The sequence below is a fragment of the Manacus candei genome, unplaced genomic scaffold, assembly GCF_025592945.1.
Source record: "Manacus candei isolate 608988 ecotype Guabito, Panama unplaced genomic scaffold, ASM2559294v1 h1tg000014l, whole genome shotgun sequence".
Classification (NCBI taxonomy): Eukaryota; Metazoa; Chordata; class Aves; order Passeriformes; family Pipridae; genus Manacus; species Manacus candei.
The window spans coordinates 36,427,077-36,439,421 of NW_026138062.1; the positions used below are offsets into that span (position 1 = coordinate 36,427,077).

Sequence of the window (12,345 nt, forward strand, 5' to 3'; positions counted from 1 at the left end):
TTAGAGAACAGTGGAGAAGTGGTAAGGTCTTCATGCTCTGACACTGCCCTGTAACAGAAACCAAATGAGTATTTTCTCAAGGAAATTCACTCATTGTCTGTCCCACTTGTGTCAGTAAGTACTGTTTCTACCATCTTCTTGTGGGTGATTAAGGTCTGCATTTGCAAATGGGAATTATGTATCCATAAATCTAAGTTATACTTCCAATAAAATACCATTTTCTGTTTTTCTGAACAAATGAAAAACTTGAGATGATGTCAGTGGGGCTTGCCTTTGCAGACAGGACAGTGCCTGTGGGGAGTTACCGTTGACTTCAGTACTGGTAACTTCTGGAAATATATATCGTGTGTGTGTATATATATATATATATGTACAGATGGATATATATTATTTTTGTTAATATTTTTAACCCTTTTCCTTAAAAGCTGAGAAAAGTTAAGGCTGTACATCTGGTGAAGGGATGCAATTGCGCATTTATCACTCCTTCTTCCCACCCATGAGGAATGTCAGCCAGAATGTGAATGTTACTCTTGAAATTCGTGGAAAGGCTATAATAACCAAAGTGTGACTCCTGCTGGGAGCCATCGTGGGAGGGGATGGGGAACTAAGCATAGCACTTCAGTAAAAAGATCAGTTCTTGTCCTTTTCTATACTTCTATGTTAGTTGCAGTTGACTTTTTTGCTCTGCAGAAAGAATATCTGGCTTTGGTTGGAGCAGGGCTTTCAGGGGAGTAGGAAGATGTAATGTGGGGGTTTTTTTCCTTCAAGGTTGAAGTGAAATGTCTCATCTTTTAGCATGCCTCTTGAAAGGTCTTGGCAGATCATTGCACCTTTTTGCCTCAGAACAGAGAGGTTTGGCTTTCTATTATGCAGTGATTTGGAAGGTGCTTGAACACTTCCTAGCAATCCTGAAAATAAACCTGAAACTGAAAGCAAACCAGCTCCATAAAGATACTTTTTTTATTCAAGATGTTGTGCGAGGTTTCCTTGAAGCAGCTTAAAAAATTCTCCAAAGTTTTCTGAAGTTGACACCTTTATTAGTTTTTACTCCAAGAAGAATGCTTCCAGCAAATGACATTTTCCTCTACTTTAATTTGTTATTCATCTGACGATGGCCCTATGTCTGCAGGATTGTTTCCTCTGATAATCTATAGGCTTCCACCTCTTTCATTCCTGTGACATAGGTGAGATGAGAACTAACTGGCAACAGTGTAAGGAAGAGCATCTAGAAAGGTGTAACCAACGACTGCGATCATGAAGGAAAAAGTGGTTTTGCTGTCAGGGGTGATGCTAGGTCTCTAAATCAAAACTAAGGCAACTGTTTCATCTGTTGAAGTCAGAACTGCAATTTCTGTTTATCCTCTTAAGCAAACTGAGTTATAAAGTACATTTGAATCCAGCCTGATAAAAGGCTGTAATGGTGTATTTTGGAGGTAGTGTGCTGTAGAATGTGAACTCACATAACTCTGTATTGTGTGCTTCATGTTTCAGTGACCCCAAAGCACTGGGAGTCCCCAGTGTGTAAGCTGCTTAGTGGTACAGGACTAACTGACAGTCTGTTGTACATCCCTAGACAAGCTGCAGCAGCATGAAGTTCATTCAATGTAGGCCTGTTTACCTTGTGTAAAGAGAGACAGGCTTTGCTGAGCTCCTTCCTTAGGCTGATTTTGGAAACCCTGAGGTAGCCAAGGTAAAGCTCTCTCTGCAGTCAGACCACCAGGGCTTGTTCACTTTGACTTTGACTTGCTTGACTTGCTGTAACTCTGAGATGTTAAATCCTTTGAAATATGAGGCCATAGCGAAAACTTTGTGTGCCTTAGGGCATGCCCCGAGGGCATGCTTCTGAGCTCTTTGCATTGAAGTAAACTGCAGCTTTCACTGCCTAGTCGTGTTTTATCCTTCCCTTGCATACCTTTCTAGAACTTCATAAGTCTTCTTGCAAAAAAACCAACAACTTAATATTAAGAAACCAATCCAAAGAATATTTTTCCTTTTCTAGCTGAGAAGTAGACTGATATGGCAATATATTTTAAAATCATCAAAGATCAGCTGTTTTGCAATACTTAATTTCTGAAATACAGACAGGTTTGTGTTGACTGCAGTACTGAAGGCAATAACTTGTGCTGATGCAGATATATTGTGCAAAGTGCTGTTGCATCCTGAGGTTAACATCTGCTGTTGCATCATGAGGTTATCATCTAAATCATCATCAAACATAAACAGTGTTTATTTTGTTCAAAAAAATATCAATAAGCAAAAAGGCAGTGCTGATTTTTTCCCCCATCCCATGCCCCAGACAAGAAACCATGTTTTAGAAATGCTTGAAGATGGTACTAAATTAGTGGAAGCTGGCAGCAGTATCTTAATGGTTAGAAGAAAACTGTAAGGGAGAAAAGTGACAGAGAGCTAAGCTACAGGCCAGGGATGGGGAACCACAACGGCAATGTCTTATGTGGTTTTTTTCCCCCTGAACCAGAGATCAAAAGCTAGAATTGATTTCTTCATGGTGTAAAGCTGCTTATTAGATGGCCAGCCTAGCTAATATTTAAAGGGGGTTTTTTTGCATAAAGATTGAATATTGACTTATGTGAAGGAAGGCTTTGCATTGTAATATAAAGATCTTGTGAAACTGTTCATGCGCCATTTGCTGAGTGCATTTGGACAAGTATAGTAGGGTTGCTGTTTGTTTAATCTACCTGATAATGGGCATAACAACAGTGAAAAGAATAGAAACAGAAAGACAACTTCTTGTGAGACAGAAGAGAACTGGACATCTTTTATTTAATTTGAGGATGATAAGGCAGGATGAAAATCACAAGTGTTTCAGTGTTGGCTTTTACTTCAAACTGCAGGAGTTTGTCAAATGAAAATTGTTCTACAGAGTCTAGTAACTGCATTCTGACCTAAGGGACCTAAGTATGAAAGAGAAATTATCTTCCTGGTGCTGTGAAACTTTAATTAATTTTTATGAAGGTTTTTTAGGGACTATTTTGATTAAGTCTCACAGGTGATACAGTATTAAGCTTTCGTTATGTATTGTTTTTACTTGTAAAGCCTGTTCATTATTTTGAGTCTTTAAACATTGACTTTGGCTCACAGTTTTGTTTTGTGCTGAGAGCAGAAATGAGGCTACAGACTAAGGAGTGTTTTAACCAGAATTACTTTAAAAAAAATATATTGATGTTCTCCCATCCCATTAGAGGATAATAAAGAACTTTTTTATATTTCTTGTCTGAGGAAATGCATGTTTATCCAGCTGTGTGCAAAGGTGTTTACTTTAGATATGAGGAGTCAAAGACAATGCTTAATCTAAAGTACTTTTAGTATTTTTCTTAAGTTGAGTAAACAACCATACTTGGTGAGTTTATTTTAATTTTCACCTTTTTAATGATTTTTATCTTCTCCTTGCATTGTTGAAAAAGTGTTAACTGGAGAAATAATACAGCAGTAAAATTTCAAGCAAAAACATAGGATTTGCTTTAAAAATAATTAGACTTCTGTAGCATGTGGTGGAGTTTGACAGAAACATTGGAGGAGGCTGTGCAAGTGTCCATAACTAATGTGAAATTAAACTGTTCTTTAGGATTGACTTCCTTGAGTTTGAAGCCAACCGTGTTCTATTCTAAATGATAATTTCTTCCTTCCTTAGGTGGAAAGAACCAGAACCTTTTCCATTAACTTCATAGAGACTTCCATAGACAGAGAGAGTGTGGATATTAAATAAAAGGGGGAGAAAAGGGAGGCAGAGGAGGGGGGGGAGAAAGAAGAAAAAAACCCCAAAACATATCTGAACAAAAAGAGGTCATCTATAAATTGAGATAGCACCTCATTATGTCTCTTGAGGCGCAGTTGCATAATATAGTTGCAGACCATTTAACTGTAGATATCTACAGGTAAGTGAGACACATGCCACCTCTGTAACCAAAGTAACCCTTCAGAAAGAAGTCTGCAATACATACTGAAGCCCTGCAGATTTAAGACTCTAGTGTGCATCAGGTAAAAGCTCTTTTGAACTGGGGCACTCAGGCTAATGACAGTCAAAATGTCAGAACTGAGAGAGGGGAGACAGTGTGGAGTGAGGTACACTGCAGTAGCCAGGGTGTGCTCTGTTAACCTTTTAGCCATGCTGTTGACCAGAAGCTTGTATTTACTGTGTAAGATGAAGAGTCAGGAAAAGATCCTTTCCTCCTAAAATTGCAGTAATTCAGTGTGCAAGGAAGAGATCCAGCAAGAGAAGTGATATCAAAGTAAATCAGTAAGTACAGCAGCTCTCTGTTCAGTGTTGTACATAAACTGATGAACTAAGTGTTAAGGTTTTGGAGAAGCCTGGGGGCAGGAGAATCTAGTAGTCAGGCAGTATACAAGATAGATTTGAACAATAGAATTTGCTGTTGGCATGAAAGGAGATGAGGCTGTAGGAGATAGGGAAGTGGAGAGGTTTTAACTATGCCTGGAGAATTCAGGTCGGGGAAAAAAAGGTGAAAAATAGTATGTGACAGTAAGAGAGAAGTGATGGGAAAAACTAAGAGAAGGAAGTAGGTAACGTAACAGTTTCAGAAGGATTTCTGTAAGAACTTTTTAATTTTCTCTTTTCCAGTGGTACACCTGTTGGCCTAGCTGTTGTCTCAGAAAAATGAGCTAGATACATATCTGAAGGGGGATATGCATGAAGTTTGTCTAATGATTGTCTGTGGAATGCCCTTGCTTCATTAGTGCAGGGAACTGCATCCCTTCAGCTCTTCCACTAACTCACCAAGCATCAAGGGCTGGCAGGAGGAATACTAACTCCTGTTTTACTCCAGTGTTGGGTAGGGAGGCTTTACTAACACCCAAAGTATGCTCTGGAACAAATCAACTACCTCATATATCTTGCTTTTAGCCAAACACTTGATTCAATACAGATTTACTTAACACTTTTTTTTTCTCTCTCTTCCAGTTACTATTTCTTCAACTGCAGAAAAAGGTAATTTTTTTAAATTTTTTTTTGAAGATGTGAATAGCTGTTTTGCACGCAAGTCCTAAGGGACATAGAATTTAAATGTGCTCCTTTATGTGTAAGCTCTGTATAGTGAGTAGATTAGTGCTAAGAAACAAGGCAAATATTGTACAGTTGAGTCTGTTTAGCTTCTAATATCACAAACTTGGGATGATGACAAGACCTGTGACTAATGCAAGTAAGGCAGCTATGATTTAGATTTGCAAGTATTTTTAAATGGGTACCTTGTAAGAACAGAAAAAGGAGAGGAGAGAAGGAACTGCAGCAGATCCACAAGTCCATTTTATGTTTAGTTGAGTGACCTGAAAGACTTCTGGAAGAGGAATTGTTGTTGTACTGCTTGCTATTTTCCAAACAGCTTACCAAATTCCTCAGAACCCCATTCTTTAGGACTAGTTAGAAATCTGCAAAACACAACCATTTCAAAAGTGGCTACACATTATAATTTTAAATGTCCAAGTCAAATGGTTAGGACCTTGTTTTGACAAATGTTACTTTAATCTTCATATTGGCTTTGGCAAATATGTGTCACGGTGGGTCGTACTTACAGAGATATAAACTGACTAAAAAAAATTCTAGCGTATTATTGATGGGGTGTTTGTTTGGGAGTTCATTTCAGCTTATAGGGGAACATGAGTCGTAGTTTAAGCATAGATTTGCACTTTGACTATCCACAGAGGGCTGTTTCGACTGGTAAGATATTTTGCAAAACAGCACAGAATTTGAAGCTAATCTAGCAGTTTTCTTCCTGGTGGGGAACATGTACAAGAACACTGTAAAATGAGGGAACCTGGGCAGAATTTGTCCTCTTTCATCTTCTGATGAAGAACTCAAAGAGTGGGAAAACCTTCAAAGTATGAACTGTAAGCCGTTCAAGATGTGAGCTTGTCTTACCCTGGGTTTTACATCCCATTTCACTTCTGGGCTTTACGTAGACTTCACAAAATTCAGCAAGTTGCTGTTGTGCTTACTGTTGACCTATATATGAATAAGTTTTACTTGCTAGTTTCTTCTGGAAAAGCAAAATCCATGTCTCAGTTAAGGAAGCCTGGCAGAGCAATGATGTTGGTGCTACATAGTCAGATCTCTGGCTTTATTACAAATGCAGCACCTGTCTCACTGAACCAGGTGCTTCTAAATCTACCACAGAAGAAAAATGCTAGATTAATTAGTGAGAGTGACAGTGTCATTGGAACCTGACTGTTAGGCTTTTAATAGCTGTCACCTGCACACTTCTTGCACCTTCAATTCTGAATCATGTCACAGGCATCCTGTATGCTTGGATTTCTCAACTATGAAGGTTGATTTTAAAATGAGATGTGAAGTCTCTTTTCATTTGAAAAGAAAGCTAGCATAAGTTTTATAAAGTTCTTATAAGCTAGGAATCAACATCAGAAGAGCCAAAAGGCCAAAGTGCCAGCAACATTGCTGTGTAAATCAATAATGTGCAATCTTAACAAGTGTATTTTGCTCCATATTTCAGTGTACTACGTTCAGATCCTTTTACCCCGGTGCGTAATTGCAACCTTTGATTAAATTAGCGGTGATTTCTTCACCCCATTAAGGCTAATTTTTTCTTCATAATTTTATATTCTTGTCTGGATTTATATCCATTAGGATAGGGGAATAAAGGCAACTCTGAATCTTTCTTAACAATATAATATACTGCTGTTATATTATTACTTCTCTGTAATCTGACTTTGTCTTGGAAGTAATGTTAAGAATGATTCAGAAAAGGATGTTAAGGGCAAATCTTAGGAGGGGCTTAGCATATTTTAGGAGGATTCTGCGAACATGTCTTAAGACATTGTCTTCCTGAGGCCATAAATTATGGTCTAGTATGCATCAGTGCCTTTAAAGAGAATTGACTTCACTCTATCACAGCACGGCACCAAGAATCCTGGTTTGCCTTAGCTTAGCCAGGACTTCCTCATGACTCTGAGTCTGGCTAAACCGGCAGATATTGGGGTTTGAGGTTTTTGTTGTATTTTCCATCTAGCTTGTAAATACAAGAAAATGAGCTCACTAGGAAAGAGCCTGGTTTTTATTTGTACTGGAAACAGATACAAGATGCTTCGGGGAGGAGTCTGCAGAGGAGATGCTGCTACCCAAAGTGGAGGTTAGATGGACTGCTAAAGTAAAGCTGTCAAAAATGGTCTCTTCCCTCCCTCTCATTTCTTGGGGAGCACTGATTGTGACCTGTAATCACAGTAGGAATGGCAGCATGGGAGTGGGAAAAGAAGCAAGAATTTATTCAGAGTGGGGACAGTATGGACTACCAATTGCAGGGTCTTTCCCTGGGTGGTGCCTGTCACTGGCTACTGAAGTCAGGCCCTTGGCTTTTAATGATGGTGACAGATTGCAAGATCTCAGTTACATGAAGAGTGCAAGGGCACTTCAACAGCTGCCTCTTTCTAGTAAATACTGGTATCACTGGCACAGATCTGTACCCTTGCTGCAACCAGACATGGTGCCTGTTGTTCTTTGTGTTGGGGCATTTACAGTCTGTGACAAGACTGAGGTTCTGCTGTTGGAGGTATTGTGTGAGCACTAAAAATAATCCTTCAAAAGAATCTGAATTCTGGGGGTGATTTTTATGGACAGAATAGAACTGTGGAAGTTAGTGTTGCTGTGCCCTGCTCTGCCCTGTATCTCATTTCCTCTTTCCTTCTATTCAATTCCTCTCTCCCTTTTCTACACCAGAGTCCTGATCTGTGCCACTGATTCCACTCCAGTTTTATGGTCCTTTTCTCCTCTCTTCCAAACCATTTTCTCATGCTTTAATTGCTTAACCACATTGTGTTTGAATGTAGATTATGTTTTTAATAAAAGACAATTTCTAATTTTGCAGTGCCTAGTACAGTAGTACACAAGTTCTTTCCTATCAGGATGACAGTTTTAGGATGGCTTTAGAAAAAGGTTTTGCTTCTTGAATTTTCCATCAGCTCCACAGCTGAAAGTTTGCCAAATCTGTCTGTCAGGTTGGAGGAGTCGTAGGCAAAGGTAAAAAGCATAATTCTCTGAAGAAAGCTCAAATGCAGTTTGTTTGTTTTCATTGTAATAAGCCCCATGAAAATCCTGAAAGGTAATAAATTAAGACCACATCATCTGTGGCTGTGTACAAGGATTTTCTGAGCTGTGTACAAGGAGGTTCCCAAAGTTTGGAATAAAGTTTGGCAGACCCAAATTCTGCCATCCATAAAGTACATCATACACCTTCTTAAAGGACTCTCTTCATCTGCCCAGAAAAGTAGGCCAAGTTTCCTTCTTCTTGCAACAGAAGATAATATAAGTGAAAATAATGTAAATATTTAATATGACTTTTCTAAGAGTTGCTCTTCTGGCACAATTGATCTGTTTCCTCTTGACAAGTGGTAAAAGAAACTGCTAGAGGAAACAAGATTAGAAGAGGCTTCCAGGGTCATAAAGTCTGGTCTTTAAGGCAACCATATCACACACATCCATTAGTAAATTGGTTGAGTTCCCAATTAAAACCACCCATGTTTTGTTGCCACTGTGACTATAATAGGACTTTTCTAGGTTGTATTGTATTCCTCAGGTGATTTGCAGGAATATAATAACACAATTTTTAACTCCTAGCTAGCATGACTAGAGTGCAGTCCTCTCCAAACCCTTATCTGGGAATTTTTACTGTCGTTGATGACCACTGCCTTCTATAATGGCACAATATTGTGCTGTTTCTATTAGAAGTAGAAATTAAATTGAATTATGTAGGCTAGTAATCAAATTTATAATCTAGAACAGAATTACAGCATCATCATCTTTATCCAAAAAGGTTAGTCACTTATATGCCACAGGTGAAGCTGTGTTCAGTTCTGGGGGGAGTTTTGGGGGATTTTTGTTGTTGTTGTTGATTTGGTTTTTTTCCCTTCAAAATCTGTTTTGGAAAGTTCAGCAAGGCCAGATACAAAGGCCTGCACAGGAGTCGAGATAATCCCATGCAAAGGTACAGGCTGGGCAGAGAATGGATTGAGAGCAGCCCTGAGGGGAAAGACACGGGGGTGTTGGTTGATGAGAAGCCCAGCGTGGCTCAGCACGTGCACTGGCAGCTCAGAAGTCCAGCTGTATCCTGGGCTGCGTCAAAAGCAGCGTGGCCAGCAGGCTGAGGGAGGTGATTCTGCCTCTCTACTCCACTCTTGTGAGACCCCATGTGGAGTGCTGCATCCAGCTCTGGGATCCCCAGCACAGGAAGGACATCGACCTGTTGGAGCAAGTCCAGAGAAGGCCACGAAGATGATCAGAGATCTGGAACCTCTCTGCTATGAAGACAGGCTGAGAAAGCTGGGGTTGTTCAGCCTGGAAAACAGAAGGCTCCAGGGAGACCTTATAGCACCTTCCAGTACCTTAAGGGCATCTACAAGAGACTTGGGGAGGGACTATTTACAAGGGCAGGTAGTGACAGGACAAGGAGGAATGGCTTCAAACTGAAAGAGGGCAGGTTTAGATTAGATACTAGGAAGAAATTCTCCATTGTGAGGGTGGTGAGGCACTGCCACAGGTTGTCTGTAGAAGTTATGGGTGCCCCATCCCTGGAACTGTTAAAGGTCATTCTGTGATAAAAACATATTATTTTCTTGAGGAATAGCAACCATCACATTTGATGGGGGGTTTTGTTGTGTTTTTTGGGGTTTTTTTTAAGTGAGCAGTCCTAGATTGCTAAGTCTACCCAGGGAAAGTGATTAACCTACTTGTATCAGGTGATTTGTAGTGTAGTAGTTTAGCCCTCCTCAAAGATCGGGGGTTAATTGCTTGTTCCTTTCAGCTATGTTCACCAAATTCTTACTTGTGTTTTATTGCAGTTGTCTACCTTGTGGTTTTTCATCTGTCATTTGTCATGTTTATATGGTCCTATGGGAAGACAATTTTCACATCTCCTGCAACCCCTTCTAACGAGGTAAATATGTTAGAAAAATGTCAATGCCTTTTTTATAAATAGCTGAACTGTATTCAATGATGAAACTCGTTGGCAGTACCGCATGATTCACCTTTCCCTTCTCATTATCTAAAATAGAACAGCATGACAGTGCATCATGAATGAAAATGATGAAGTTACTCTTAAAATACCATGTACTTTGTGTCATGACATTTCCTGATATGAAATATGGGTTTAAATCATCACAGGTTTGGCAGTCATGTACAATGAAATGAAATAGTTGCTATGAAATAGCTTGCTCAAAACCTGGAATTTTTAAAACTGATAAATCCAGTGACAATGTTTTTATATTTCTTCTATAGGCAGTTTTGACCATTGTTTGGGTAAGAAAGAGTAGTAATGCAGTGTATACTCACGACCTGGAGGACTGAACCCTTATATTAGTAAGTCAAGGGTTAAAACTTAGGGACAATTGAGAAGTGACTACATAAAGAAGGTTTATATAATAGCAGAAGAATGCATGATGACTGTAAGAAGTTTTGTTTTGAAAAAGAACTGTATTAATTGCAGTAAGCCTAAAATGGATTACCTTGTTTTCTGTTTTCTTTAATGTGTGCGTTTGTAAGGATTAAATAGTGGCACCAAATTTAAAATACTTCCATTCTCTTCCTTGTTTTCGAAAGTTTTTTAAACTGGCTAAACTGTTTGAGGCTTTGGTTGCTCTGTGGGTGTTGAATTTTTAATCTGTTTTTGGCAAGACTGATGTTTAGTGCTAATGTCAACCTGAAACATTTTTGAGAAGAGTTAAACCCATGCTTCTAAGGAAAAGCAAACACTGCTCTGCAGTATTTAATTATGGCTTTAAGGTCTTCTGTGTGCTAAAGCTACAGAGTATAAAGTGTAAAAAAGCTAAACACTATTCTGCTGTTAAGCTAAGCACTAAAAGTAAACAAAGCTGTTGAAGGATCTGGAGCACAGTCCAATGGGGAGCATCTGAGGGATCTGGAGGTGTTTAGCCTGGAGAAAAGAAGGCACAAGGAGGACCTTATCACTCTCTACAACTACCTGAAATGAGGTTGTAGTGGGATGGGGGTCGGTCTCTTCTCCCAGGTAACAAGTGACAAGTCAAGAGGAAATGGCCTCAAGTAGTGTCAGGTGAGGCTTAGATTGGATATTAGAAAAAATTTCTTCACTTGAAGGCTTGTTGTAAAGCATTGGAACAGGCTGCCCAGAGAAGTGGTTGAGTCCCCATCTCTGGAGGTCTTTAAAAGATGAGCAGATGAGGCACCTGGGGACATGGTTTAGTGGTGGACTTGGCAGTACTGGGTTAATGACTGGACTCAATGATCTTGGAGGTCTTTTCCAACCTAAATGATTCCATTAATTGCTAAACCAAAAGATTCAAAGGGACTTGTCTTCAAGGTGGTTGGTTTTGCTTTATCTGGAATGGTTCTGCAAGAAAATTACAAAGTAATTAGTATGTTAGCTAATTAAAATGTGGTTGGAAGTGTGTTATTCCACTTTTTATAAAGCTATATATGAACTAGAGCTTCTCATAAAGCTAATGCTTAATAACTTTTAATGTCTGCTTGGATTCTTCATTAATAGAAAACTTCTGACAGTACTTACCCTGTACTTACAGTAATGTTGTAGCAAGCTTTTCATATTCAGCAAGTGAAAGGGATGGTTTGGGCATATGGCATGTGATGACTTCTTTGTATATCAACTTTGGGGGGAAATCAGATTTAATTCAATTTTCTTCTACAGCTGGCTTTAAACAGAAAAAAGGAGAAAAAAACCCCATCCCACCATAACTACAAAAAAAAAAAAAAGCACACACAATTTATTTTTTTTTAAAAGCACAAAACCCAACCAAATTAAAAACCTAGCACCACTTTTTCTGTCTGGGCAAATCCCTTCTGTTCATGTACCAGTGAGTAATTTATGCTGGTTATACTTAAAAACAAAGCCAGACTTCAGAATCTCTCCATTGTGTGAGTGTGTCAACGTATATATTTTTAGTCATTCAAATTAGCCATTCTTGCAAAACAAATAGCATCCTGTGATCTTACTATTGAACTAAAAAAAGATTGTGCAGCTGCTGTTGTCTTGGTGTAATCCCTGTACATTTGTCATAAGAAAGAACAATCAACATTATACAAAGAAAGAGGAAGGAAACAAAGGGATTCTTTCTGTTTTCAATAAGAACTGCTGGAACCTCATTGGAAATTCTGTTTGCTGTGTGGTAACAGACAACTTTTGATGTCTTTGAAGGTGTCCTGCCATTGTCCAAAGAGACTGTGGTCTCATGGCCCTATTAATTTCTGAAATTAAAACAGAAATGTAGCTTTTTGGAAAACTAAAATCCTATCCAGGATTTTTAGAGTAATATTACAATGTTACTTGCACAAATTTTAAAAAGTTTTAAATCTTGCAATTTGGTCCCTTTTCTGTG

The 12,345-nt window shown here is 38.9% G+C and overlaps 1 protein-coding gene across 2 annotated transcripts in view; it reads left to right on the forward strand.

Moving 5' to 3' along the window:
* ZDHHC20 (zinc finger DHHC-type palmitoyltransferase 20) overlaps positions 1 to 12,345 on the forward strand; it is a 46,253-nt gene that overhangs the window by 11,145 nt on the left and 22,763 nt on the right. For both annotated transcript variants that reach the window (XM_051779142.1, XM_051779140.1), the window contains exons 2-3: positions 4,937 to 4,963; positions 9,817 to 9,911. In XM_051779142.1, coding sequence (XP_051635102.1) covers positions 4,937 to 4,963; positions 9,817 to 9,911 — 122 coding nt within the window. The remainder of the gene's footprint in view (positions 1 to 4,936; positions 4,964 to 9,816; positions 9,912 to 12,345) is intronic.